This window comes from Stegastes partitus, unplaced genomic scaffold (assembly GCF_000690725.1).
Source record: "Stegastes partitus isolate 25-593 unplaced genomic scaffold, Stegastes_partitus-1.0.2 Scaffold555, whole genome shotgun sequence".
Lineage (NCBI taxonomy): Eukaryota > Metazoa > Chordata > Actinopteri > Pomacentridae > Stegastes > Stegastes partitus.
This window is the reverse complement of record NW_007578286.1, coordinates 136,932-161,884: the sequence shown is the minus strand read 5'-3', so window position 1 is coordinate 161,884 and position 24,953 is coordinate 136,932. Positions and strand designations below refer to the sequence as shown.

The following is a 24,953-nucleotide window of genomic DNA, read 5'->3' as shown; positions in this document are numbered from 1 at the left end:
ATAAAACGTCACACTCATATCAGCAGTGGTTGCTTTATTCCAATACCACAACCGCAATCTTAACTCAAGTTCGAGCCTTAAGCAAACCAAACCCAACCATCATAAATGATTTGTACTTGGTTTGGAAGGCGCTAGCGAACGATAAAAGTGTTTGTGTCATTCTGAAAAGGAAAACTGTTTATCTTGTCCTCTAACTTGGAGAGCTTTCTGCAACCACAGTTGCAAGAATGTTGAAGTGTTTAGTTGATAAATCAATTTATCTATTGAGAAGACTAGCATGCCACACATTCTGTTGTTCCAGCTTCTCAAATGTGAGAATTTAAACTTTTTTTTTTTAGTTTGAACTTCTGACCAGACAAGCAATCTGAAATGAGGAAGGCAAAAAAAAATAAATATGCATAGTCTATAAATAATAACAGAAAACAGTCATTAGTGGTAGCTCTACGGGAGCTTCAGGTATAAATATGATACAGAAATGGGTTCCCTGAATGCGTTCCACTCCGTTGTGCAGACTATATTTGCTACGCATGTTTGGCGCTCAGTAGCATTTAGCCAGAACCTCAAGCAGGCGGAATGAACTGAGCATAAAGAACCTTTCCACTCCAGGTGCTCGGGAGGTCCCCACGCGACTCAGTGTGTGTTTACGCAGTGTGCTATTGGCCTGAATATTAAGAGGAGAAATGAGACACTAATAAACATTAAAGAGACAAAACAAAGACGACTGAAACATGCATTTATATTACAAAATACCCTGCTCAATGGGATACAATATGAGCAACCCATAAAACCGACGGCAGAGAACCACTAACTCCAAGAACTGACAACGTTCCCCTGGGGTTTGCAGAGCTTGCTGAGGAGAAACACAACTATAAAAACCACACCACATCTATAAATAACAGCCCACATGTAGTTTTTTTTACCACATCTAACATGAGAGACAGGCACCGTACAAACAGTTAAACCGCCGCTGTCCCTCTGTGCTGAAGCCAGCGTCGGAGCTGATAATCAAACCTTATTTGCCTCCATTAATTATTCCTGTGACTTTGGTTTTGTCAGCAGGACAACATTTGTTCATATCTCCTTTGCTGTAATTATCTATGCAACACTCCTATGGGGTTCATGCTTCATCTCATTTGAATTAATCATAGGATACAGCTCCGTGTCTTCCTTTCTCCTAGCCAAGTGTTTGCCTCTTGGAAGGACTCATTACAGAGCTAAACTTTGTTCCTTTTTGCTTGTGAAAAAAAAAAAACAGGGGGAAACAGCATGGCGCAAAAACTTCCTGCTGTAACAGACTGTCACAAACACAATAAATTCTGTCATATAAAAAGCTACAAAAAAAAAGAATTTCCTTGTCCTCGTTTAGTGGTACATTACATTCAGTTAGTGTAATTGAGTCTGAGTGCTTCTGCATGGCTAATAACGTTCATGTAACAAGTCATTACAAATAAATAACTCCTTTTACCTTTGACTGCACAAAATATAACTTAAACAGCTTATATTATGGTGTTTACATGCTCACAGTTCCATTTTTAGGGTCTACGAGAATGTGTTTAGATGCTTTAATGGTCAAAAATCACATTACTGCAGCACTTTTAGATATAAGAGAAAAACCATGGACTTCTAACAAGCATAGAATTCATATAAAGATGCACAAACCCTCTTTTAATTTTTTAAGCCTTGATATAATTTAAACAGGTGAATTATACAAAAATTCATCCTCTGTACAGCTGCCATGAAAAGTAAAATGAGCTATAAAGACCAAAAACTGCTTTGTATCAGGCTGTAGACTTGTCTGTTTCTACTGTAAACTGTTTAACACTGAGGTCTACTGGGCTTGAGCCAGCCTCTAGTGGCGATTCGAGTAATTTCATGCTTTGTGATTTCTGTGTGATAGATCTTAAACTACTGACATTTCCTTATAGTGGAAAAGTTTTGCTCTATAGTCCTAATGACGTGGCTCGGTTCAGACTGAAATGTCTCAGCTACGATTGGATGGACTGCCATGAAATTTTGTAGAAACGTTCATGTCTTTAGGATGAACTACAATAACTTTTGCAACCCCCTGACGTATTTTATCTACCACATCAATTCAATTTTTCAATTCAGTTTTATTTATACAGTGCAATTCACAACATATGTCATCTCATAGCGCTTGACATAGTAAGGTGAAACCAATTTAAACAGAGAACCCAACAGTCCAAAGTTGCCTTTGGACTCCATCTGAGCAAGTGGTCTGCAACGGTGGAAAGGAACCAAAAAAAAAAGCAAATGGAGACAAGCAATATAAACAGAGCAATAAATAGAATTATCATCTGTCAAAATTTCAATTCATCATATATTTTGATTAAAGTAAAACTACAGTTTATTGGTAAATGGCTGGCTGCTACCTCGCTAAACAGAGATGGTAAACATTATATGTGCTAAACATTAGCATGTTAAGATAATTAGTATATGTTAGCATGCTAGATTAGCATTTAGCCCAAAGCAAAGCTGACACATGGAGCCAGTAGAATACCTGTAGAGTCTTGTATAAGGAGCTCACATTGTGTTTTCTGAAGTTTTCTATTTCTTTTGGTGTTTTAAAACTTTTTTAAGAATGTAAAAAATCTGCAAACTTGTAAAGCCCAAAGTCCACGCCAAAGGGAGTTCTTCTCTCCAACAGCATCCACCTGCCTGAAATGCCTCGTTCGCATGCGGCAGCCCCCACGGCTAAAAAATGATGCCAAAAACTGCTGGTACCTTGTCTTCTTCTAACACTACCAGAAAAATGCAAGTTTTGGGTTTGATGTTTTTACAGAGCTAATAATTCCCACCTAACAAGTCATTAGAGATAAAAATCTATTCTCCTCTGACTCCATCAAAAGATAACTCAAAGTTCAAACATATCAGGCTCTTCAGCAAAGCTTCTTTATTACAAACTAATGAAGACCTCCAGTCATCGAAATATACAGACTCACAAAGTGAAAGTGTTTCACCTGAACTGCACCTTCTGTGAGCTGACAACTCAACAACTGAAGCTCTGTAAAGTCAACTTTAATGGCCAGATTATTTTTCACTGTCAGGGTTCAGATAGCTTTTCCAAAATATTTCCCTTCATAGTTTTTTTTTTCATCAGGCACAATGAAGCACAATATAATAATGTTCCTAACAACAGGAAGCCACAGGGGTAGAGGTTTGACTTCATGTACTCAGAACAGTTTACTCTGATGTGATTTAACTTTGGCAAGTTTTTCTTATGCAATATACGCTATGAGCACAAAACCCAAAAGGATTTTAAAACCAATTTCAGTCAATAACATTCTTTCTGAAGTAATTACCTGTGATCATGTTTTGCCTGTTTAAGGCAAACAAAATGATCAGTAAGAGCACATCAGCATATTTTAAAGATGTCTTTGTGAGTGAAGGTTAAATGTTCTGGCTGGTTTCTAACAAAAAGTAAGATGGCACACTCCCTGTTAACAATGTAAATGTGCTTGAGCTTCTTCTACTGCCACCAACAAGCTGCATTCACTTCACAAAGTTTGAATTCTCTATGAGTTTGACATAAAGTTGCCACATTGAGGGAAATTACGCATCCTGAACTCAGTACATGTATTCTACTGTTTACATTTTTCAGAACAGAGTGCAAACTCAATGTAAAGAGCCTCGTTTGCAAGAAAACGCTAATTGTTTTTGACTATTTGTTACAATTTATATATGTGAATATGTCCAGAAATTGCATCTCGCACAGCATATACTTGGTGCTGTAGCAGGTATTCATTAGTTTTTACCTGCCTTTTAGTGCTTTTGCTGGAATTAATTCGTGGGGGTGTCGCGGAAATTATTCATGTGAGTTTTATTTCGGTGCAAATTTAGTAGACCTGCTGGTTTTTCTTCCTCCTCTTGGTGCAGAATTGGGGAGGACGCAGTGGAAATTATTAATGGGACTTCTGATAGTATTTTGAGCTAAAATTCAGGAGACTCATCTCTTTCAGCTACTCGGCATGGTGGCCCTTCTGGGAGGGAACAAGCTTAAATCCATCAAAAGAGCAAAAATATTTAATGATAATGAGATGGATGAGATGCATGGCTGCCTTTGGTGTCATTTTATCTTTCAACAGGCTCAAAAAACAAGTTGGGAACAGCATACTGAAGTGTTACATCATGTTTTTTTGCTACATCTGGATAAAATCCTTTGAGTGAGGTCTTCTAACTTGAATGAAACACTGCTTTTATCCGATTTCAATACGCCGCATGAAACCGGGGGCGTGAGGTTTTAGTTTCCACATCACACGAGGTGCTAGGGTCATTAATAAGCAGTGGTTACAGGTTAAATAAAGTTAGTTACAAGGTAGAAGTCAATTAAAAGCTGCAGTGATGGATGTTTGGGGGCATTTGGGGGCAGTGGAAACAACATATTCACTTTTTGAATTCATTTGTTCAACTTACATTGTTATGTAATCGGAGTGGTGCCTAATTTTAGCTCCAGTTTTGGTCTCCACCAACTCTCTTAGGGAATATCTGGCTTTTTAGCTGGTCAAGGCGCTGTGAGTTCACCAGCTAATAGCTTAGTTTGTCAGTCTGCTGTTTGGTGCTACACAGGAATTGTAGAGTATATCCCATCGATGGGCAACTATAGAGTAATCATCAAAGGTGGCATTTCCCAAAAACAGCTCTGTATGACTGAAAATGCACAAAAAGACGTAAGTTTAGTTTAATAACTGAGGAAGTCATTCTCGGCCTATAAACTGGTGATGGAACATATGACCTTGAGACAAAGGTCAAGGTCACACTGAAGGTCAGAAATCATTACAAATGTTAAATCCATTACAACTTGGAAAATGTGTAAGATAAACACATAATTTCTTATCAAAATCAGATGGGAACCCATATTGGAGATATTTGACCTTGGAAGAAAGGGTAAGGTCAAACCCAAGGTCATAAATCTTAGGTGCTTAGCTGTAGGTGTAAATTACAGCAAAACACTTCCTCTCTGTGCAAAATCTCTGTGTTACATGACAGACTAAGCTCTTGTTACATTATGGATCATTTTAAGGCAAAATCAAGGCAAGTTCATCCTCAAGTAGGCGCACAGAAAAACACAGAATCAGCTCAACATGCATACATGGGACAACTATGACCCTCTACTAAGGGATCTCTAGTTGTTTGGTTTTATCAGAAGTTTGATAGCAGGAACTATGAAAGCAGTCAGACAGAACCAAAACAGTAAAGTAAATTAGAACAGACATGTGACCTAATGTGAGTTAAGTGTTTGAACTCAGTCCCCCTAATTAAATAATTTATCAGTAAGCAAGTTCTAATTCAAGCAGACTAAGTGACATGAGTCAACTTCTTATCGAATCTGACCCAAGATTATGACGGCGAGACGGCTGTTGTGCTCCCTAATGGAGGACTGAGATGGAAGATTCCCTCGCTGTCCTCTGACACACTGTCATGGCCCACAGCTCCCTGGGGGCCACACCGAGGACATTTAATCATCACTTGGTAATACGACCAGCTCAGAGCTCTGCCTTTGGGGCACATTAGCAATTCCGTGGCAACTATTAATCACAGTCAATTACAGGACATGTCATCATCAACACAGAACTAGCAGATACTTTTACCAGCAGTGCTCAAGTGGAAATTAATCATCAGTAGACACATTTAATATGGGACACATGGAGGAAGGTCACCGATAACCGTCTGTATTTGAATAGACAGCGGCTCCGTTTACATGTGCGGTACAATGGCTGCTTTTTACACATATTATTGCGCTCTGTGGGGTTTTTTTTTTTTTTTTTTTATATTCAAAAATCACACTTTCACTGTAACCTGGCTGGGATGCAATCAGAGGCTGAATGGCCATCTGGAGTAATAGGAGTTTCCCTGCTGGGCCATTGGACCTGTGACCCTGTGATGAAACAAAGGCTAATGAAACAAAAGGGTAAAAATGTATTCATATGTGTTGTTTCTTTAGTCACAGAGGGAAAACGTGGATGGTTAGTCAGGAGATGACTACTCATCCATTGTCTAATCAGTCATCTCATACACTGAGCTCATAGTAGGCCTGATATGACACACTGGTGGTGTTGATGAAAAAAGCACAACATGAAAAGCAGCAGGGTAAAAACTGCAAAGGCAGGACTGAAAAAAATAGAGCAAGAGAGAACAAATAAAGTGCCTTGCTACAGAAGCTACACAGTGATTCATTCATTTTGAAGCACCAGCAAGCAGTACAGCACTTGTTATTCAAGATATTGTGCTGCCTTGAACTGAAAATATACTGACCAAAGAATGTTAAAAGTGGCACAATGACACATAAGACACTGGTCTCTTTCAAAAATAGAAAATCTTTCAGGACACAGGTTCAAAAAAAAAGGTAACTGGCCAACTCTATTCAATGAAACTTTCATTGTAAGAATGTTGAAGCTCCATTAATTATCAATCTTTGTTGCCCTGAAGGGGCAAATTGCCGTACATACACATTGAAGTTCTTCTGCCCCCCACATGGCAAAAATCAATTCACCCATCCTCAGATGTTTAGATTTCTTGCAGATGCCATAACTTTATTGATAAGCAAATTGAAACAGACCTAATGAGCAGATTCTATCTTGCCACTGCACCAAAAAAACATACAGCATATCTGGAGGCAACTACCATAAAAGGAACACTTGAAGGCAGCAGCAGCATGGCACCATCTGTCTGACTGCTGATCCACTGACGACGGGGTGCAGAATCAATGAAATATTAAAATATTCAGTTCTGAACAACAAATAATCCCCCCAAAAGGGAGGTAGATCTCTGTTTTATTTATACACACACATATATATAGATACAGATATATGTCCATTTGTAGAGCAGCAGAGTCATCAAGGGTCAAATGTCCAGAGTTGTTCTTTTCCCCCCGATCCGCTCTGGAGGTGATTTTGACTAAAAATGAGGATTCCATGATGCAAGATGCTGCAAAATATGACGAAATCTCTATTTAGGAAAGTAAAGTGCTTGTATCTGCTCTGTTTCTGCATCACATTTGATAGTGCTGCTGCTGCAGAGACAATCATGATTACTTCTTTCTGATCATTAAGGCATGAACAGAATCCCCTGTGTGCTGCAGCTGTCTATTTCAAGAATGATGACTGTGAACAAAAGCAAAGAAGAAATACCAGAAAAGCCCTGTACAGAAGGGGGGAAAAAAAGATGTGATGCCTCAGTTATAAAAGTCCAAGGGATCCCTGGAATAAGTGTATTCATTAACAACTATTACAAAAGCTGAGGAAAATACTCCGAGACCGTTCTTGATAATGACTTCTTTCATTCTAAAGAGGCTCCTGAACCGTAGCATCATTTTGTCTCATCATCTTATCTTAGTCTTTCGCTGATATTTCCAGTCTGTGCAAATGGAGCAGGAGATTACATATACTATCTCTCTTGTCCTATTGTCATCATCTTTCCTGCAACTCACAGGAGGAGCCCTCTAAATGGATGCCACTTTATTCTTAATAGCTCTTTTAGGGACTTTAATGGCTCTTTTGTGAAGATCTGCAGAAGCACTACTGCAGATTGTGGCACTGTATAATAAATAACTTTCTTATGTGTGCTCTTATGTGGTCTTTATTATCCACTGTGTCAAATGAGCTTAAATAGTTCTGCACCATTCATGTTTCAGTTTAGGCCTCATTTTTTGTTCCCTTTTTAAAATGCACTTCACAATTACAGTACGGTTAGAAATGACTTGTCCAGCTGCTCACTGAAACACAGCAAGAAATCAAATCAAAAACACATTTGTGTCTGTGTACACGGCATGGCAGCGACAGTTAATAATGTTAATATAGAGAAGATTGTGCAGGCACTGATGACAACAAAACACAGCTTTACAGTAGAATATGTGTATATTTAAGAGTGCACAGTCGCACTGTGAGGTTGGACTTGGACAAAGTGACACTTTGAAACATGCTAAAATGCTCACAGTGACAATGCTAGCATGCAGATTTTTAGGTGACATGACGTTATTGTGGTTAGCCTAGCATGCTAACATTTGCTAATTAGCAATGTACTGAACAGAAAGAGATTTTGAACTGATGATGGCGCTAGATTTAAAAAAAAGGATAATCAGAGTGACAACAATTCATATTACGGGTTCAGGAATGTGTGGACTAAACTCCTGAATGTCAAACTCATGGTGGCACACCAGGAAAAGTCTGCAGATCATCAGATTCATTATCATTTATCCTCTGGGCACCACTGACATTTACAACAAATTTCATAGCAATCTGTAATGAATTTGTTCAAAATATTTCCGTTTGAACAAAACTAATGGGCTGACTGACACACTGCCTCCATGTACATCTTTGTCTGACATGTTTGAGCGCAAAATAACACTAAATGGTAAAAATGTGTCAAGCTGAAGATTAAGATAGGAGAGAGATCTGCTGATGAAAGGAGAGAAAAAAAATAATTTAAGGCTCAACTTGGATATTTTACAGGTAAATGTATTATTGTCAGCAATTGAAAAGCACCCACATAACTAAAGTCCTTTACCCACCGGAGGTCTTGGTCACAATATTCTACATTTTTCTAAATTAAAGAAAGGTAACGGATTATAGCTGATCAAAACACTCAAAATGATATCCTGTGGGGATGTCAAGGTCTTTTTAAATAAGATTTGAGGAGCAAATTTTATTTGTGATAATAAATAAAGCCTTCAATATTTGGCCTACAGAGGTGCTCAGTCACTTAAAAAACTCAACAGACCTTTACTGCGCCTCCTGTAAGCCTTTATATAACCTGTGATAACGCTTCAGTGACTATAGCTAAATAAATTAAAGATGAGTCATTGATCACCTGGCTGTGTACGAAACAGTGCCTGCTGAAAAAAAGTCTAGTCAAAACACCAACAGCTATTAGGCCCTATTGTGAAGTGTCCTTTCGTCAACGCATTGCTGCAAACAGCTGCCATGATTTGCCTCCCAACAGCTGCCTGCTCTATTCTTTTCTTTTTTTATGGAAACAGTGAGGTGAGAACGAAGAGCAGCCTGTTCAATTCACCGCCTTATTACCCCAAAACTTCTATTAGCCCTCTGGCTCCCTCGAAAACACTCAATTAGTAAGTCTGCATTATCTCTCAGCAGCACCGCTGTGAAGGAAGACTCGATGGTGTAATGTTCTGCAGCAGGACTTCAGTGTAAAGTTAAACACAGATAACTTCCTCCTGTCCCTCAGCCACAGAAGTCAGTGGTAGTCAAAGAGCTGTGGGACGCAGTGTTGAGCATCCTCAGGTTTCACATGTCAGGCTGATGGGTAATAATTATTAATGAAGAACATCTGCCTGTGGGTGTTGTCCTTCTCCAGAGAGGTGTCGCGCACCTGAACGCTGGCACATGCCGGTGCACCGGCGCGCATGCTTCCACCTCATTTGAAATGCAATACATTCAATGGAGTTTAATTAGAAGCCCACACTTGGGTTGTGCTGCAGCATATCATCAAATGTCCACATCAACAAGAGATTGTAACATAGGTCGCTGACCTTATACATGGACAGGAAACAAGATAAATCCCAGCTTAATCTGTAGGACCAGCAGTTTGACGGTTATTAAACTCAAGAGTCCTTAGTCAGTGTTTGTGTCCTTGTGAAATGAATATCTCAAGAACATTAAATGAAAAGGCATCATTACAATTTCACATTGGCCCTGTTGTATAATTAGCTCAATAGCGTTCAATTTCCTACCTGTTTCTGGGCTGTATAAACAGAGCACACACTGTTTGGGTGAGATGGGTCATTCTTTAAGTGAATCTTTGGCTCTCTTTCTTTTTGCCCATTCACTGCTGCCGGCCAAATCACCATGTGATGCATTCTCATTTGGCAAGTAAACCACCGAGATCTTTATCCGCCGACTGTCCTTGTTTTTTCTTCCGGATATTGGAATTGTGCATCAGTCTTTGAAAGTTTTGTCAATGGATTATAGAGGACAAAAGAGCAGCTAGTAATATCTGAAGCGAAGCCCAAGGTGAAAATCCAACTCTGGCCAATACTCGTGTCCTTGAAGGAAACCTTTTTTTTTCCAAGCAGAGAGAGGAGCAGCTTGGACTGCTAAATGTGCTCACCGTTGCCTGTAGACCACACACAGATACTGCTGCTGGGAAATTAGTTTATTTTCTTGTAGAGATTCATGAAATGTGGAAAGAGAAATCAAAGTGGACGTGGACATGGGGTGGAGGTGGCAGTTGCGTTAAAGTAACCCAGGATCTTGATCACGAGTGACAGTAAAATGAAGTGTGAGATTGACAGGTAGATTGGTGCAATGTTGGCAGGACTGTGGATGTTGTACCAGACTGTTGTGGTAAAGAGCCGGGAGGCAAAGCTATTGATGTACCAGGCAGTCCAACCTTCACCTATGGTCTTGACCTATGGGTAGTGACTGTAAACGTGAGATTGTGGATGCAAGCAGCTGAAATGAGTTTAGTTCAAAGGATGGCTGGGCTCAGATTAGTGATAGGGTGAGAAGGTCAGAGGTCAGTTAACGTGGTTTAGGAATCTGATAAAGATGCCTCCTAGGTGTCTTCCTTTGGAGGTTTTCATGGCACATCAAGCTGGGAGGAAATCCTAGGGCAGGACTTGCTGGAGGGAATACATTTCTACTCTGGCCTTGGAACACCTCAGGATCCCCCAGGAAGAGCTCAAAAATACTGCTGGGGAGAGGGTTGTCTGGAATGACTGGCTTTACCTGCCGCCAATCTGAGTGTGAATAAGGTGAAGATAAGGGATGGATGGATGGATGGATGGATGGATGGATGGATGGATGGACGGACGGACAGACGGATGGATGGAACATGAATAGTTTAGGTTTGCCAGAAAGATGCAAATTGAGGTACAGAAGTGTCAGTGTAAGGAGGAGAAATTTTCAACTTGAAGGAAAGAAAAGTCTTGAGACTCTACGTCACGAAGAGAAGGAGAGACAAAGGAGTTTAATAACATCTAAGTGATGGTACTAGAGTGAATTATGGTGCACATTAGCTGTCACTCACACAAATCAGTTTTCAGCTGGTACACTGGCTTTGGGGTGAATATATACAGTTTGTAATGCTGTTGTGTCACATTTTGCTGATTTTCAGTGTTCATTAACTGTAATAGTCTTTGAAAATTTGGAATAACAGAGTTTCAACTGGTTAAATTAAAGATAAATAAAAGATAAGACAACTGCTGTTTTTAAATGACTAAAGCTAAATGTAACATTAATAATCAATAATCAATCAAAAGTACATGAAATACAGTGGCTGTTTTTCCATAAAGCTACAGCTGCTTTCTGCTGTGAGACACTCAGCTCCCAGTCTGTGATAGCGTTTAAAAATTGTAATTTAGCATTAACACGTGCCTCACGTAGTTAGCTAAACGTGATGCTGCAGAGTTCATCAACACAACTGTCACAGTTAATAGTTAGGCAGCAGGGAGGTGCGCTCCATTTTTGGACCCAGCAAACACACCCTTAAACCCATCTCATTAAACAGCAAAAGACTCCACCTGGTGGCACAACTAGGTACTTCAGCAAATCTACAGCACATGCTGTGTTTCATCTGTTAATATACTTAAACTGATTAAATGCTTAACGACAATTAACTGATTGACAACTAATTTTGAACATCCCCAGTGGAAATAGTTTTTTGCTTTTGTTTTTGACCTTGAAATGACCAAAAGCTTGTTAAAAACATCAAGAATCCTAATGGACAAAGACCCCACCTTTCTGAGTGCTTATATCAAGAAAACAGTCTTAAAAATACTGGAATTATTTTACAAGCAGCTCCTTAATCTCCATTTAATCTTTGCAGAGCTGAGCTGCGATGAGCAAGCAGGATCCTGTGGTAGGTATCGAGGGACATTAAACCATTACACAATAATGAATCCAGCCTCACGTAATTACTGCAGGATGCGGCAACAGTCGACAAGATTTTCCAGCATGTGTCCTTTGTGCGAGATGAAGAGGTGAGTGTGTTGTCTGTCTGGGGGGATTGTGAGGAGGGCCGTTTGCGTCAGCATGCTCTCGCTGTCTTCCGAAAGGTGTGAGGAGACAGATAAGGAAAATGGCCACACCCTGGACCAGTGACTGAATGAGGCAGCCCCATCTTTAAAGCCCACTGAACATTTTCTTTAATTCTTTGAACCACAGTGACTCTAAGATAGACAGACATGAGTGAGTGAACGGCACTGCAGACCTCTGAGAGGACAGACAGGGCAGCTGAGAGTGAAGTGGACAAACCTGTCAACCATTCACAGAACATTGAGATGTCCATCAAATGGGTCGAAAATGGACTTTAAACCCCCCAAAATGGAGAAATGCAACCTCATCTCACAGTAAATCACCCTATTTATCCAACTGGATAATGTTTTTTTTTTTATGAGCTTTTATCAACTTAGGAGAAGTCTGACGGACTCATTTGTCTTTTTTTCCTTTGACCATCACCTGTGCTGAGAAATGGGTCAGACTGTAAGAGATTAGGAATGATGATGCATGGCGAAGTAACTCCAATATAATGAAAAATGAGAATAGCACGGATGGACTCAAGATGAAATGTAACACCTCCCAGTGTGTGAAGAAATCCCATTATGCCATATTCACATAGTGAGTGTGGGATAATGGGGCAGAGAGGATGGGAAGCCAGTCTGAGTAACAGCTTTAAAAGGCAGTGATGTTGATGAAATCCTGCTGAAATGTAGGTTGTTGAAAAGAAAAGGAAGAGGATGCTTTTCAATGATCATTTATCACAAGACTGATGCCTGTTTATGGATAGTAATTTGAAGCATGTGGTCACAGGCAAAAAAAAAGCAAACCTCATTGTGCACCTCAGCCAAAATCATAGTTAGTCAGGTATTCAGCACAGTAATCACTTCCTGAAAAAGGAGAAATAACATCCCATCGCTGTGCAATTTGCTGTGCCCTTTCAAACCAGTGCACAACTCCTGCAGCTTTGCAGGGGGAGAGGGATTCCTCTATTTGTAAAACCTACTCAGCCCTGAAGAATAAGCACTTTTCTTCTCTGCCTGTGCACAGTAGAATGACTCATTTTTCAAGCCGGCTGTTGTCAGTCCGAGAAAATAGTCAGCAAGCGATGCCTCAATGTTTAAAGCTTACACCTCTGGTGATAGATATCAACATATCATTAGGAATTTAGCCGTCAAACGAAAAGAGACAGATTACACAAACTGATGACGGAGCATAAAGTTGTAATCCTTGGGATTAAGAAGACACTTGTGGTTACCATAGTAACTAAAGTTGTGGTTTGATGGTGTAGTAAATACTCCTTAAGCAGCTACTTTATCAGAACTATAGCAGAAGTGCAGCTGGTGTATGTACACAGTGCTCCCTGCAGTATTTAGAACTGATCTGTCTTTACTAAAGGTTAAAAATGGCATGTAGTCATAAATTGATAAATAATAGCCACTAGTGCTAACCTCAGTTTCCTTGTTGTTTCAGGAGTTTGCAGCTCTGAAACAGCTGCCTGGGAATGAACACTTAAAAGGGAAACAACATTGTCTTAGCCTTCATCCATCCACTCCACTGAGTTGATTGATTCGTCTAGGACCTGGTGCACTGAGCGCTACAAGAGGACTAATGTATATCCAATCAAAGTGATTAGCACTGCAAGTAATGATTATTTCATTGTCAGTTAATCTGTAGACTGTTTTCTTGATTAATCAATTGTTTGGTCAGTAAAATGTCAGAAACTGATGAAAAATGTTGATCAGTGTTTCCCAAAGCCCAAGAGCACATCCTCAGACGACTTGTTTTATCCACATCCCAAAGATAGACTTTTTTTTTTTTTTTTAAAAAGGAACTCTGACCAGTTAATCGATTACCGAAACAGTTGCTGATTAATGCAATAGATAACCACCTCATCAGTTAATTGATTTATCGTTGCATTGTGACCAGACCAGAGCACCAGAACCAAGGAGGAAAATTTGATATGACCTCAACTTTAAGTGAGAAAATGTATTTTACAGGGATGGTACTGTACGTACTCTCAGGACATCATAGATTTTTTTTTTTTTTTACTTTGCTCCACTCTTAAAGCTCCAGTAAAGCCAGTGGGCTACATTGGCATGGTTACTCATCAGTGTTGACTTAAAATGACTCATGTGATACATTCTCTAGTTACTGGTTGAGGGAAAATCGAGTCTCCTCCCCGACGGAAATCAGTCGGAGCGAAGGCAATGTCACACTGAAGATGCAAACGAATTGCAATAAATTGACATTTCTGTCTGACAACAGGTAAATTTACGAGATAAAAATAAAAACAGTAAGATAGGACAGCAGCACATTGCAGCATCTTTTCCTGTGAATCCCTTGTGCACATCAGGCTTTTTAAATCTACCGCCTCTAACAACGAAAGCTACTTTATATCTTTGTATCAAAGCAGGGGTTTATTTAATGAAAATCTTGCGGAGGATAAACTTGAAAAATGTTCATACTGTGAATTTTTGCCGTGCTCTGTAGCGGAGGCACACCCAGCCTCAGGAATGGAGGGCCCCATTGTTGGAGGCCTGCACTGTATTACATTACGCCGTTTATTTGCCTAGTGGCTGCTCTCTGACCCACAGGGCAGCCGCCGTGCTGACAGATGAACGTTCTTTCTCTGTCACACCTGGTCACAATATGTCAGCTTAGCGCCTATGGATCCTATATGCCACACACTACGCAACACATGAATGGAGAAACCAAGTTCTTCATGGCCGAGCGTCGCGAGATATGCCAAAAACCCCCGGAGCGTCCACCGGCCAAATCTGCCATAGGTGATCTGCTCTCCTCTCTCAGACAAAGGCGTGAAATAAATACGAGCGCATAAGAAGAGCAGGGAGATAATGATGACCTCAGAAATAAAAGAGTTATTTTTCGACTTGGAGAGAATGAAATTATGGGTATAGTGATGAATGTTTCTCCTTAACAGCCTCTTCTATTATCCGTTAATTACCGAACAAGTCGAGTGTGAAATTGCCCTGACAACCGGCTCTGTGTGGTCGCTTTACTTTCAACCGATCCTGTTTATTGTTCAGATATTGAGCTAATGGGTTAAAATTGATTTCGGTTTAAACTATTTGAATGCGTTGATATCAAGCAGATTTTAAATGCCTCATGTGGCGACACAGCGTCTGACCACGAAACACCTGCTTCGTGTCATCGATTTGTTCCAGGTCTATGCTGCGATACTGTGGAGTGGTGTGTGGAGCATTTTCACATCGTTATCACATTATTTCCTTCATTATTTTCCTATTATGAACATAACAGTAATAAATAAAATAAAATATATTGTGGTGTGATTACCGGAAATTAGCCAGGACCCAATTGATTAGCCACTATGCAGAATTGAATACAACAGGTGCTGCATTCATATACACTTAATAAATCTACCTGATAGTTGCTGCAAAACGTCAATTAAAACCACAAACTGTATATATAGGAGTGATAAAGCCACCGGAACATCATCCATTGGTTTGTGGTTCATTATTTTGAAGTGTTGAGTTTACAGTTTTGGCTGTCGCCATGTTGGTCTTTTGAAATCTGACATCAGTATTAGGATTAGTTCTGTCTACTCTCTCTTTTTTATTCACTGTAAAATACTGGATGTTTTTATAATCGACTAAAAAAGTTTCTGATATTGTTTTGTCCTCTAGTCTCAGTTATCCATGGTGTTGAAATGCTTACATCTCAAGGACACAAATACTCTGGTGTATACACTAAGAGTTAGGCAATACATTGATTAGTTCATCAACAGATTCTACTGATAATCAACATTGCCAGAAATCTCCAGTTGCAGTGTCTCCGTTATGAGGATTACTGCCTTTCTTTGCGTTATGCAACAGAAAACCAAGTCATTTTTTGGTGTTTTCTGAAACAAAACAAGCAATATAGCTTTGATTTCAGAAAAACTGATTTCACTGTTCTGTGTCGTGTTATAAACCAATCTATTATTCCAAGTAAAAAAACAAAAACAAAACATTAATTTATTATAAAAGGAGTTTGCTACAGAGATAGTCTGTGCCATAGACTGCTTACAAAAGATGGATGCAGCCCCCCTTTGGTTTGTGGACTACCATTTTGAAGCGTGGAGTTACGAATGTTGGCTCTCACCATCTTCCTGAGAATAAGGACACTGCACACACCAGCAAGTTGTCAATCGCAAGGAGCCACATATGAAAACATATACTGCTTTATCGTATATTTTACTCTAACTGGGACCTTCATTTTTAATCCTCCTAATATCTTCAAATTTACTGACATCTTTCCTTGGGGTCAATTTTACCCCAGCAATTTAAACCTCTGGAAAATTATCATAATTAAAAGTGTTACCCAAGTTTATGTGAAATAGTCCTTTAAATAAAACAGAAAAAAAATATGTCAACCACTTGTTTAGAAACGTTGACATAGGGTCAAATTGACCCCAAAGATAATAGGAGGGTTAAATTGAACCTCATGCTGTATCAAAAGAGACTTTTAACTAGCGATCGAGACCACAAATTAATCAGGAAAATGTTTACTAGGTAACAGATCAAGCAAGAAGCAGAAACATTTATTTATAGACTTCAAGCAGGGATCTTGTTGTAACCAGGGGAGTCGCCCCCTGCTTGCTGTTAGAAAGACTACAAGTCTAAGTCACCTGAGCATTGGTTTCACTTTCTAGACCCGGAGGTTATGTCCATCTTTTAAATACAGCCTATGCTTAAAACCAACCAATCCATTACAGGAGACCACAAAAATCTATGCAGGATTTAATGACAATCCATCCAACAGTTGTTGAAGTCATGTTGACAGCGCTTGACCAAACAATTTCACAAAGTGACATTATCATCCGTGTCAGTAGCATTGCAATGCATTTAGTTCGATTGACCCAGACAAGTTGTGTTTTCTGGGTAATAAATTGAAACAAAACAAAGTGCTTCTGGAGGTCTGGTGGAAAATGTGCATGTTATATGTGGCACTGATGAGTCTGCTGCCCACCCTGCAATTCCCCACAGTAATTGCAGCCTAATGCACACTTTTAAACGTCTTCTCAAAAGCCTGAAATCACTGCGGTGCATTAACAGATCACTCAAAGGTCCCCCTTTGTTGGGTGTTTGAAAATGGCTTTATTGTGTATTATTTATAGATGCCGTACACATCTTCTCCATACTGCTGTTGTTTTTTTGTATTGAAGTAATTCACTGTAGTTCTCCCTTGATGCTTCTTCCTGGCAGACTTTGTTGGGTGTCATTGAATTTTATCTTGAAAACATATTTTTCTGGCAGACAACCATGTTTTTTTCATTATGTGTGCTAAGATGAGGACACATTTACACATAAAACAGACAACCACACTGTGCCCGTCTTAGAGATGTAATAACCACTGGTATTTATTTATCTACAGTGCTCTGGGTGGAAAATTGCCATCTTATATCTCATCTTGGCCCATACTTCACCCGCCCCAGTGGCAGGCTGATGTTTCAGGAAGCCAGCGCCAGAGCTGAATTAGGAAATACTACTGTTTATTGCAGCAGACTAAACCTGAAACCTTCCTGCGACGGCTTTAATTTAGCCTCTACCTTGTTCATTGTTGTTTTTTCTGTTCTATCAATGACTATTCTTGTGATTTTATTTTTGTTGTTCAGCTGTTTTATAAAAGAACATGTACGCTCAGCCAGCCTACCCGCTATAAGTATTTTTAGATGTACAGTCTCTTGTCTCTCTTATTTTTTATGCAATCTTCTATAAAGCATAAGATTATTCTCTATATTTAATAATGTGGACACATCTCAGTCCACACCAGAACCAATGATATAAAAGTCTGTCTGTCTGTCAATACCTAATTATTCCTCTATCCTCATCAGCCCCGAGCCCATTGATTCTAAAGATGTGCATTTTTAGAAACAGGTCGACAATACAGCTTTTTTAATTTCCTAAAACAGCTGGGCACTGTAGTCTTTAGGAAACGTTAGTCAAACAGGAACACATTGATTTGCTGGGCACTATTTTCAGCACACATTCGGTGCTCTACTTCTGGCAGCAGGACACTTTATGTGGGATTACGACTCACTGTCCTTGAAAAGACATTTATAAGGTACTAAATTATTTTCCCATTACGTTGTGACAGAAAACACTATCGCTACCTGGATTATGGGCAGAAGTAATCATTCCTGACTCAATGAAGCGCTACATTTATGAACCGCATCGACTTGCAGGGAGGTGGTCGGGGTGGATGGAGGGTTTGCAAAGCACTAGGCTGCATCTTGACTCCTGTCTGTGGTTAAGGTTAGGCAACAAAAAGTCTTTTGGGGAAATACTGTACAACAAAATGAGTCGAGAGGCATCAGATGAAGTCTCTCTACAACACTAGCTGGTGTTTTGCTTAAAACTGAGGTCAAGATCTTTAAATTACCAGTGACTGACAGTTGTACATATGTGGGCTCTGCAGTCAGATGAGATAATGGCCCTGGTTCACGAAAAGCAGGCTCAACAAAGCAACAACTGCCTTCTGCAGCATGAGCAGCATCTGGAGGTCAACACAGCAGAGCAGCCACACTGAGCTGAGGCGATACCGGAGCTGTGCTGCGTCCCCCCTACTGTGTGATTCAGTATGCTGGAGGATCACAGAGAGCCGCCTCGCCAAACTACACAAAAGCCTCAGGAAAATCCCAGGCTTCTTGTAGCCAGGGATCATATCTAACGGAGAACTGCTAGCCCAAGACTTCAGACTGTGGAGGATGAGCTGAAGACACCCAACCACAGCTTGAGCACCAGTGGCTTGACACAGACAGTCGTCGCCATTTTTAGAAGGTTGCAGAGCTTTGCACATTCAATGAAGAGACTTCCTAGGACTATTACAGCTCAAATGGCACAGCATCATGGTGCTGGTTGTATTTGAGGTTTAATTATTTCTCTTTCACTGACTAATTGTTATGATGTTGTAATCTACTCTGTAATTTACATTTCTAACGTTTCCTAATCTCACTTTTATTCAAGCAATGTGAAGAGCCAACAAGAGCCCTGGTGAGCTAACAGAAGCTATCTGGAGTTCAAAGACACCAACTGTCGCTAATACGAGCTAACAGACGGCTGCAGAAGCTAAAAGGTGCTAGTTGGTTATTAAAAGACGCTAACTGGGACTAACCAGAGACGACTGGAGTCAACAGGAGAACAGAAGATTTAAAGAGTTAACAGGAGAGATCAGGAGCTACCTGAAGCTATCTGGAGCTAAACAGACATATATAGAACTACTGGGAGTTTTCATTAGCTAATATGAGCTCACAGGAGCAATCTGAAGCTAACAGCATAACACCACAAGCAGCACTGGCACTTTTTTATACCAGGGGTACTTCATAATTCTCTCAAGTTTCTAATATCCACAGAGCCCAAGGTTGTTCATTTTTGCCTCACAGCTGTAAAACCCTTAAATAAAGCTGAGGATTCTTTTTTTAAACAGAACTTTAAGCGGTGAAATTATAATTAACACACTGTGTCTGACTTCCTTCCACCACACCGACATCTCCCCTCCACCTTCACCAAGTATTAGAACTACAACTAGAAACTGCAAGACTAAATATTTTAATATGAATTAATACGAATAAAAAAGAAGACTGTTGCAGCGACTGTTTCACTGATATGTTCAGTATCAGTGTTTTTGGAACTTGGCAGAGTTTAATTAACAACAAGATTATGTTACTATAAAAAGTAATCTGGTGTGGCTCATTGAAGATAAATCAGGCTTTGGATATACACCAACTTTACTTGTTGATAGGATTAATTTGTTGCTGGGTTTCTTCTTTTAATGGGATTTGTGGACTGTAAGAAAAACACAGAATTTCACCAGACATACGCTTAAATATGCATAAATCAGAGGATGATTGCACACACTGTAGATGACAGGAAACCTGCTCTTGCAGGTTGTTCCACCTGTTGTGACAAACAAACTTCTGTGAGTACAGAGATGTTTCTGAAATGAGATGTTCCAGCAAGTTTTTTTTTTTTCATAAGCAGATGGTAGAACATGCTTAAAGTAGCGCCCTTAATGCAATCATCATGCACCCGATAATCAGATTCACACTCGTGTTATTCAGTGATTCGTGACCGGCAGATCAATCTGTTCACATAACGCTACATGAGGAGGAAATCATGCCACAGAATCCACTGAAATCCACTAAATGACTGCGAGCATTTGGCAGGAACTGTATTACGAGCCACATGTCAACCTCTGGCAGCGTTCGACTGGCCGACCCCGGAGGTGAGGAAGCCCAGCTGAGGCAGCGCGACTGAGGAAGTCAGATCCACGGTGCATTAAGCAGGAATCAAACAGCAGCCGTCTCTGCTTTTTTCTGCCTTCTGATCCATGTTCACATTAGCGGGAGTAAACGCAGGGAAGCTGCTTTATAATGCACATTTGCATTTCCACTGGCAATTAGCGCTCACTTATTTACTTTTATGCTAAATGTATGTATTGGCAGTGCGTTTCCTGCTGGGGATAATTGGTTTACCATGAAAGGAAAAATCCTACATACAGCATGTCTCATGTTGCTCTGTTTATGTTTACAGTGTTCACATTTGTTTTCTCTCTTATCATACAGTCAAGTCTGTCAGAAATTAAAAAGAGCCGCCCATTAAAAAGTTTAAACTTTTTTTTTTTTTTGCCTTATTAATTCTGTGTGAGTTCCATCATTTCCCAGGACAGATTTCCCACATGGCTCTTTGCCAAATACTGCAAGCGGAAAAAGATTCACTTTAAAAAACCACAGTAAAGAGCCTGTGACGTAGTACATTCAAACTAAAATCTCTTCACCTATATGCTATTGATGTGCAGGATTCTAAATGTCGTACTGTATTACAGTCAATATGGTATTTTTCCCTCTAAAAAGAGAGTGTAATGGATTATTATAATTAGCTGGAGTCGCAATGTAGCTATAAACCGCTAAAAATACTTTTATTATGTATAGTTTGAATAGAATTAGTCTATGCTGCTTTTAAGAGCTATATTTAACAGTCCATTAACTGACTATTGAACAATATCAGTTTGGATATGTTAATGGCAAGTGTTGCCTGGCAACAGCTGAGGACAAAGGAGTAGAAAGAACGTAAACTAGTAACGTGATGAATGAATGAATGAATGAGTCAGAAGATACTGGGTGGGTGGGAGAGTGGAGGGTTTCCACGATATTTGGAACAGGTTGGACAGGTCAGAAAAACTGGTCTAACACTGCGGCGGCGCTAGAGCAGATGACTCTTGTGTTATTAATGTCATCATGAGCTGTAGATGTCAATTTTCTCCCAGTATGGATGTTGATGGGGGACAGCATGTTACACAAACTGCCTCCAGCCTCAAGACAAGACCTTGAATTCCTGCTTCAATCAATGATGCGCACTGATTTACCGGTTTATAATGTCCTGTGGGGTCGAAGCAAACACTCATCCAGGACAAATGGACGCAAACACACAGCCACACATTGTGCAAATGTCTGCGGGGGAGAGGATGATCCAATATGAGGCTGTGAAAAGGACGAGGACGGGGGGTGGAGGTGGGAGAGCTAAAGGTGGAGCTCATGCTTTCAAGTTGAGGTTAAAAGCCTCTGAGGCGGTGACCTTGGATTTAAAGGTCCCCGGGCGGGACTCATAAACAGGTGTTAGAACAGCTGTAATAGAACAGTTGCTGGCTTCGGCGTGTCAGGGGGTGAGGGAGGGGGGGAGAGATGGATGAGGTGAGCGGTGAGGGGACAGCAGAATAATGCTGGGTCGGCCTCAGACCACCGTGACAGCCAGCAGGGACAGGGAGTGTGCATTCCTTCACATTAATGGGGCTATTTGGCAAATAGGAATGGAAATAAGTCCTTGAGCGATGGGTTTTAATGTGCATAACAATTACTGCTGCATTTATAATACGCTGTATACTTAACGTAGAGCTTTTATGCAGTCGTCTCTTCAGCAAGCACTAAATTCTGGGCCACTAACCTGAGATCCTAATATTTTATGTCAGTATTTAATTTGCAACTTTAAACTGAAGTATTTTAATGGCATTTAAAATCCAATACAAGGATTCAATTTACTGAATTCTATCATCAGAAGTGTAAAACAGCTTCAGTCTTTAAATGAATGACTTTTTTCTAACGCTATAGCATACCTCATCTCACTAGTAATTGTAATTTATTCAGAGCTAGGGCTGCAACAAACCTTTTTTGTTGTTTCTCCCTCCTATTAGCTGATCTATAAAATGTCAGAAAACATTCTAGTTTAAAGAGCTGGAATCAGAGAGTTTAGATAACTACTAATTTAATATTTAACAACTCGTAGCTCTTGTCAGAACAGTGTGCTTAAAAAACAAAAACAAATGAACAATTAGCCTGACTTCCTGTTTGTTCTCTCTTATCTCGCACACAGCCAGCTGTAACTTCTAACAGGGTGACACCTACTAAACCCAAATCAGTCAGCACAGTCATCACCGATCACATCCACGTCATCGTTGCAACCTGCATGAAGTGCACGCCGCTCTGCTGTTTTCAGTCCAGCGCGGATGGACAGTAGCAGCATTTTTGTGGGAGTTTTTCATTTGACTGTGTTCAAACAAAGACTTTCGGAGCATCACTCAGCTTTAGAAAGTCTGGGTTCACATTCCTGTTTCTCCCGCCGTGGCCACAGCGGCTGAATGCCAACATTTGGGAGATCTTCTGGCTTCTGAAGTTGGCAATTTTCCTGGAAAACTACTTATGCATTTATAAGAGCTGGACTGAGACACTTGAGGGAACGATATGAGATTCTTTCATCAGCTCTAAGCTCTCTGGGGATTGCTAATTGGACGTTTATTGGACATTTCATACTTATGTAGCATGATGACACCTGATCAGCTTCCACATAGCTGAAAACAAGGTTTATAGAATTAGAAGTAACAGGCTGCATCAGTTTCTTTTGTTTCCAACCGCTGCTAAGTCTGTTCTCAGTGTGTGTTCTGTGAACGGATGAGCAAACACTCACTCAGCTCTGCGATGCTGCCCACCCGGGTTGCGAGCAGCGACTGCTCCAGCGTGCGGAGCTCGGCCTGGGTGTATCCGTGACCCTCGCTGCCCCGCCCCGAGCGCTGCTGGTCCCGGTGCAGGTTCAAACTCTCCGGCAGGCTCAGCACACCTGGAGAGAGGCAAGAGGTCAACAGGAGGAGAGCAACAATTAGTCATTTCCATCTACAGTAGATTTCAGCCCTTTAATTTTTTTATTTTTGCTGATGTCAAATTAATCTCCAACACTGTGGTGAAATAACAGGAGGGTAAAAATTGTATTAAAAAAAAAACTCTACAGGAGGGAGCAGCGAAATGCAAATCAGCACTTTCAGCTACATTTTGAAAGCAGAGTTGGTAAGCTGGATGATAAAAACCCACATCCATTACACGAGCAGCGAGCAAACATTTATCTCAATGATTAAACACAGACACAAAGTTACAGGTTAACAACACAAAATACATCTTAATTTTACTTGTTTTTTTTTTATTTTGCAAAAACATCCCAGCTGCGTATCGAGAGTATTAAATCATACTAAATGTTTTAATGAATGGGATGATGATTTATTTTGTCCTGTCACGTGAAGGTTCCTTTTCCAACCTGAAGGTGTGTGACCCAGAGTGCACAGAAAGCCAGATCACCTTTAAAATTAATCGCCTCTGTGGTGAAATTTGAGCCCTCTTGTAGTTCAGCCTCCTCCTGGCTTTGCGCCTGGCTTTTTACTTCATAACTCCAGCTCTAATTGAGCCAATTAGGCAGCGAGCCACATTTTTTTATTTCCAAAATCATGAATTCAAACTGCGACTGTGCGTATTTGCCTTTTTCATCACATCTTGGTATGATCACAGGTGTGTTGTGTGTTTGTTTTTTCGCCCTATGCAAACACGGCGCAGCAGATTATGCTGGCTGGCAAGAATTAATCCATTTAGGTGCAGTTACTGCAGCCAGCCTTTGTTTAGCTGCAGAGAACGGCTTGTGACAGCTTGGATATTGAGTGTTTTTCTACTGGAGAGTGGAGAGCAACACCACGCCGAGTGCTAATCCTAATGACACAGCACCGTGGGATACATCGTTTCTCAACAAACAGTAATTACAACATGGAGGAACTCAGTCAGTTCGTCTGTGTCTGATGCCAGTTGGGAAGACAAAAGCCTCATGCAGTGGACACGGAGCAGCAGCAGGACTCGTGGGTCTCGTTTTGTAGGAGTTTTCCCTCCAGTGGAAAGAGGGCAGGGAGTTCTCCAGCTTCCTCCCACCACGTCCTCTTCCCACAGTGTCCAGCCCAAGAATTCCAGTATTCCCCAGTCGGAGTCCCGCTCCCTCTTCTTCCCACAGTCTTTTCCGGGGAGGTTGATGGTTTTTTTAGAGCCTCCAAAAATGATTATAACGGCTCTTTCCATTGCTGTTTAACCGCTTAGCTGAGTTGAGTATTAGGGTGTGTCTCACATGGAATTCCTCAAGTGAAATATGCGATGTTGAAACAAAAACGGGTGATGCAGTCATGCAGCAGTTCTATATTCTAAAGAGTCGACAGACTCCCCAGAGAGTCAAGAGTTGCTGAAAGGTGAAAACCAAAGGTGACATGGGAACTTTACGTAATGGGAATTTTAAAAGCATTTAATGACTGTATTTTAAAGTGTAGTTAGAGGCTGCTTCACACGGAAGTACAGTCATTGTAACGCTGTTCAAGTGGTTTCATGTGGTTTTAGGTCGAGCCCATCACATCACATTCAGTGTCATTACTTAGCTATTCTTGACACATTTTGACCTGTAAATCCTTAAGTCAGTGCCCATGGAGTTTTTCATATTTGATTAGCTTTAAGTGTTCTGGAGAGATTTTTCTATGCCTTTAAGTAGAGACATGGTGAGCCAGAGCTTGAACACCAAGGCCATGACAGCGCACTGGATGGAGGCCATTTGACCAGATTTCACTTTTTAAAGTGGGTGTAGTTGTAGTTTAGTTAGTACAGTCGCTATAGCGATA

At 40.4% G+C, this 24,953-nt stretch overlaps 1 protein-coding gene across 1 annotated transcript in view; it reads right to left on the bottom strand.

Annotated features, from left to right (window-relative positions):
- The window catches only part of LOC103362095 (ankyrin repeat and BTB/POZ domain-containing protein BTBD11-A), a gene marked incomplete at its 5' end in the record, with an annotated part of 73,702 nt that extends 50,601 nt beyond the window's left edge, over positions 1-23,101 (bottom strand). Inside the window, one exon of the mRNA XM_008288360.1 lies at positions 22,952-23,101. Within this exon, the coding sequence (XP_008286582.1) occupies positions 22,952-23,101 (150 nt within the window). The remainder of the gene's footprint in view (positions 1-22,951) is intronic.
- Between the last annotated feature and the right edge of the window lie 1,852 nt (positions 23,102-24,953).